The following is a 5,464-nucleotide window of genomic DNA, read 5'->3' as shown; positions in this document are numbered from 1 at the left end:
TTCCAGTCTATCAAGAGAGATTTTCTTACAGTGTTTCTGTTTTTGGGACTCAGAGTTTCTCTTCAGGCAGATTTTACTTTGAGGTTCAGGTTAAAGGAAAAACTCACTGGACTTTAGGAGTGGCCAGAGAGTCCATCAACAGGAAGAGATCCCTCACAGCGAGTCCTCAAAATGGTTTCTGGACTGTTAGGTTGAGAAATGGAAACGAGTACAAAGCTCTTGCTGGTCCTTCAGTCCATCTGAGTCTCCAGTCTGGTCCTGAGAAGGTGGGGGTGTTTGTGGATTATGAGGAGGGTCTGGTCTCCTTTTATGATGTTGATGCTGCAGCTCTGATCTACTCCTTTACTGGCTGCTGCTTCTCCCAACAACTCTACCCGATCTTCAGTCCTCATGATAATGATAAAGGTGACAACTCAGCTCCTCTGATCATCTGTCCTGTCAGCCAGATGTTTCCTCTGAAGCTTCATGAATAAAGAATCAGAAAACACTTCAGTTCACAGCTGGATTCATTCCATTTCTCCGCATTAATTTGGTTTGTTTTGCTCTCAAATACAGAATGTGATCATTATTTATTTATTTTACATTTTCTCTGGAACGTTCAGCTTCCAGTTTAGAGTAAATCTGAGCTCTAAATTGTTTTCTTTTTCAATCTCTTGAGTTTTCCATTAATTTCGGTTCAGATGTTTCATCTGCACCTTTTCTGACCATAGCTGTAAATATCAAGTGTGATGAATGTGAAATAAAAACTCAAATAAAGTCAACAGAAATTGTTCTGTCATCAAAAAACAGGGAGTGTGTGAGTGTCGCTGTGGAGACCCTGAAGAGGAAAAGCCAGAAGAAGAAGCAGATAAAGTTGATCTAAACTCTTCAAAGTGTTGTGAATTCAGTTACTATACCCCAACACCAGGTGGTGATGTAATCTTTGCCCAGTTTGAGGAGGAGAAGAAGTAAAACGAACTGAAAATCACATTCAGCAAACGAAAAGAAACGTTTTTCTGTCAGAGCAGAGCTGCAGCTGAAACAAACTTATCAGAGTTTGTCTGAAGAACATCCTGAGTTCATCTTTTCTTTCCTAACATCTGATTTTAATCCAGGTGAGTTCAGATTATTATTGTTTCACAGTTTCTACAGGAAGTTTTAACACAAACTCCTCTTCATCAATTCAACTTATTTATACAGCGTCAAGTCACACCAGAAGTCTCAGGGCACTGAACAGAAACATAAAAATAATAAGTCAGCAGAAACATTCATTTATACAATAATAATTTAACACTATCTGAGGAGCAGACTGCTTTGAAGCATGAAGGCGACAGTGGAAAGGAAAAACTCCCTCATGAGGAAGAAACCTTTAGCAGACCCATGATCAGGACAAGCAGCCATCTGCTTTGACCAGCTGGGTTTGGTAGGAACAGATACACAATGGCAGGTCAAGAGTCCCATGTTAAGATAGTAATGGTATCCAATGAAAACAGTCGGTGTCAGTTCCTGGACGGTTCTTTTTTCGATACCAGCTTTGTAATTAATATTAATTCTAACAAGAAGAAAATTATGTTACACATTACAGTACAAGTTGTGAGTTTTATTTTTTAACGTTGGTATTTTTCTATTCCTAGCAGTTTTCTTACGTAAAAATAAACAAATAATTTCCAGGACAAAAGAACAGTTTCAAACCAGTGACACATCAGTGTCTAATGCTCACTGCAACACACTGAGGACCTTTTTATTTAACAGTTTTTCTTCAGAAAAATCAACATGTCTGCTTTCTCTGGACACAAACAAGCCCACTCCTGGTTGATGGTGTCTCCAGCAGTAGGAAATATTCGCTCTGAGTGTGTGAATGATGCTTTTTGCACACACAGATACCTGGTTGCCAGTTTGATAGCACTGGCATATTGTCCCTCACATTCCACCAACAGGTCACTGGATTCACTGAGGTTAGGGTTGATGGCAGACTTCTGTACCTCTGTATCTCTTCCTGAATCTTCTCTGTGGTTCTCTGGGGTTTAGAGCTCTTCTCATCTCCCTAATTGACATGAGAACACAAAACATCAACAAGAACATGGTTGTGTTATTATTGCTCAAAAACCATTATCTAGGCTGAGAGATAAAAGCTTAACTGGTCAACAAAAACATTTACAGCTTACTTACCTCCACCATGCAGCCTCCACTGTAGAAAAAGGCAGCAAACTTTTAACAACAAAGTTTGTGACTGTCCTGTGACCCCCACCTCACTTTTCTTTTGTCTGTCCTCCTCACATCAGGGTCAGAGGCTCCTGCGAGGAGAACAGAAACATAAACAGTGAACATTAGTAAAATGTTTAACCAGCTGACCAGATGGATGTGCACATTTTTACAAGCTAAGCTTTATCTGTTATTGTCAATCTTTAGTTAGCTTCTGATTTTAGCTAGCTACATAGCCATAAAATAAAGCTACACACTAATATCTTAATGTTAGCGTTACATGGGTCCTAGTTTAACTCACTGCAATTTGCTAGTATTCCAGAGTCAAGGTTATGTTTCTTCACTAAAGGTTTAATTACAGCAATCTTAAAGCTCTGTGGTACGTAACCCTTTATTAGAGACAAATTAAGCAGATCTAAGATGTGGTTATTAATTAAGGGAAATATGTACTGAAATAGCCTGGTTGGGATGGGATCTAGCAGACATGTGGATGGTTTGGATGACGCTATTATTTTTGACAAATCAGAGAGCTCAACAGGACAAAAACAGTCCAAACATAAATAAGGTTCTAGTTAGGGGTGCACCGATAAATCGGCCGGCCGATCGATCGGCCCCGATTTCCTTAATTTGGGGAGATCGGCGATCGGCCGATCTTTAAATGAGAAGCCGATTTTATCCACCGATCGTAGCTGCCTCCGGAAAGTTCTGAAAATCAGCTGCTGTCCCCTTTTGCTCCACTGTGAGAGCTCACACACAGGTCACTCGGAGCAGCCATGTCGTCGTTTTGGAAGTTCTACGCTGTAAAAGAAAATGAGCCAAAGATCGCAATTTGCAATTCGTGTAAAGCCGAAGTAAGTAGTGGTGGAGCCACCACCAAAACCTTTAATACAACAAACCTCGTTCGCCATTTAAGAAATCACCACGCCGCCAAGTATGCAATGTTTGAAGCGAGCAACCATGCTAAGGCTAATGCTAAAGCTAGCGCTAACAAAGAGGCAGTCGGTGGGTCGCTGTTAGCTTTTATGAGCAACGAAAAGAGCAAAGCTACCACGAGGAAAGTGATGGAGTTCATGGCATTAGACGACCAGCCATTTTCAGTCGTTGAGGACAAAGGTTTTAGAAGCTTGATGCAGCACGTGAGCCCACGATATAATATGCCGAGTCGGAAATATTTTTCTGATGTTGCATTACCGGAGTTGTTCAGCCAAGTTTCGAGAGACACCCGCAGCCTGCTAAAAGCTAATACAAATACACTCAGCTTTACAACAGACATCTGGACTTCTGATGTAAGTTTAATGTCCATGTTAAGTTTTACTGCACAGTGGATTTACGAACAGTTCGAACGTCATCAAGTACTCTTAAACTGTAAAGAAGAGAGAAGAGAGGCAAGCGAGCACAGACCGTGGCGTGGGTACAGCCAAAGCTACGTTGCTGGAGGCTGTTGTGAGAAGATTCAGCAACATTGAGCATGAGCCCCTGTACAGCTTGGCCACTGTTCTGGATCCAAGGCAAGTAACTATTAACATTCTATTTTAGCCATAATTACTTTTAGCCTACTACTATATTTCAACAAACATTTAAATTAAATTAAAAATTTCTTGATTGAAATGCATTTCTTTATTTACATGCAAGTCATAAAAACTGTTAATGTATACAAAACACAATGATTGACCCATCTTTCTTTGTTTATGCAAAACAAGGTACAAGAATCGCTACTTCTCAGCAGAGGTGAAAGATGACGTGAAACTGCTCCTTTTGACCAAACTTGCAGAGGGGGAGACCAGATGCACACCTGCTGCAGGAACATCCTCTGAAGTGGGACCTCCTGATATCGATGAACCTGCAGCCAAAAGGCGTAGTCTACTGTTTGCAGCTCACGACGAAATCTTGAAGGAGAACATTGAACAGGAGCAACAGCTGGCCAGCCCTTCAGCTATGCAGGTACAGAACTACCTATCTGAGGTTCCTGTCGAAAGGAGCCAGGACCCATTGGTCTACTGGAAGATCAATGAAAATCGTTTCCCTCATCTTGCTCTACTTGCCCGAACCTATCTCTCTGCCCCATGCACAAGCGTTGAAAGCGAGCGCCTGTTTAGCTTGGCTGGACATGTAGTAGATGAGAAAAGAAGTCGCCTGTCTGGTGACAAAGCAGAAATGCTTTTGTTCATCAAGAAAAACCTGCCACTAATGAAAGTGACTGGAATAAGTCTGTGAGAACTAACTTACCTGTGCCAGTGTTATTTCTTATTACCGACTGACTTGAAAATGTTACACTTGTTGCATTATCTTTTTAAGTTTTTTTTAAAAAATGTAACAAGTGAAAGAGTTGAAGGAACTGAACTTTTTTTTTTTGGTTAATTTTATAGTTTTAACAAAAATTGTGTAAACTTCATTTATATTTCAGAATACTACCTCATGACAAATTAAAACAACAAGTTTGTATTGTTTCTAGGGTATTTTTCAAGGGTATGTTTTACAATAAAATAAGATTGGTAAATTGAAGGTGCATTGTGATCTTGTAACACCCGACACTGTTGCTTATAAAAAAAAAATCGGTATCGGCCAAAATCGGAATCGGCAGTTCAGACTTTCAAAAAATCGGTGATCGGTGATCGGCCTGAAAATTGAAATCGGTGCACCCCTAGTTCTAGTGACATTTTTAAAGTTGTCTCATCTGACACAGAACCAGAGGCGATAGTAGGAGTGTTGGTTTGAACTTTTCCCTAATTGAAACTATTTTATTTATAAAGAATCTCATGAAGTCATCACTGCTTATACTTGTAGGGATACATGAATCAACAGATAGAATTTTACATTACTTTTTTTTTACATTTGAAGGCTATTTCTCCAGGATAAGTAAGATTCCTCAACGTTAGTGGAGCACCATTTTCTTTCTAGCTGTCCAGATGTCTGTTTTAAAGTATGTAACTCAGTATTGAACCAAGGAGATAATCTCCTCTAATTGATTACTTTCTTTTTAAGTGGAACAGCTTTATCAAGTGAAGTTTGCAAAGTAGTTGTAAAATTATCAAGGTAACTCAACAGGAAGCTAAATAAATCACATTTTCTGTACAAAAAGTGAACACTGACATCTGAAGGACTTCACTGAAATATGCTGAAGAAGTTGAGATGTTCAAGCTAAAACAAGCAGAGTTTGGAGAAACAGATTCAAAGAGATACAGAAAATGTGTAATAAAATAAAAAAGCAGTGAAGCAACAGTCTGCCTCAGCGTTCAGACGATGAAACTTTAGGGTTTAGTTGAAGTGAAGGATTCATCAATGA

General features: G+C 39.6%; 2 protein-coding genes across 2 annotated transcripts in view; one reads left to right on the top strand and one right to left on the bottom strand.

Annotated features, from left to right (window-relative positions):
- LOC119412068 (E3 ubiquitin-protein ligase TRIM39) overlaps positions 1-473 on the top strand; it is a 1,810-nt gene extending 1,337 nt beyond the window's left edge. The window contains exon 2 of the mRNA XM_037679045.1: positions 7-473. Coding sequence (XP_037534973.1) covers positions 7-473 — 467 coding nt within the window. The remainder of the gene's footprint in view (positions 1-6) is intronic.
- mdfi (MyoD family inhibitor) overlaps positions 1-5,464 on the bottom strand; it is a 189,614-nt gene that overhangs the window by 74,671 nt on the left and 109,479 nt on the right. The gene's annotated exons all lie outside the window — the stretch shown is intronic.

The sequence above is a fragment of the Nematolebias whitei genome, chromosome 7, assembly GCF_014905685.2.
Source record: "Nematolebias whitei isolate Nwh7 chromosome 7, NemWhi1, whole genome shotgun sequence".
NCBI classification, from domain to species: Eukaryota; Metazoa; Chordata; class Actinopteri; order Cyprinodontiformes; family Rivulidae; genus Nematolebias; species Nematolebias whitei.
This window is presented reverse-complemented; position numbering and strand designations above follow the sequence as displayed.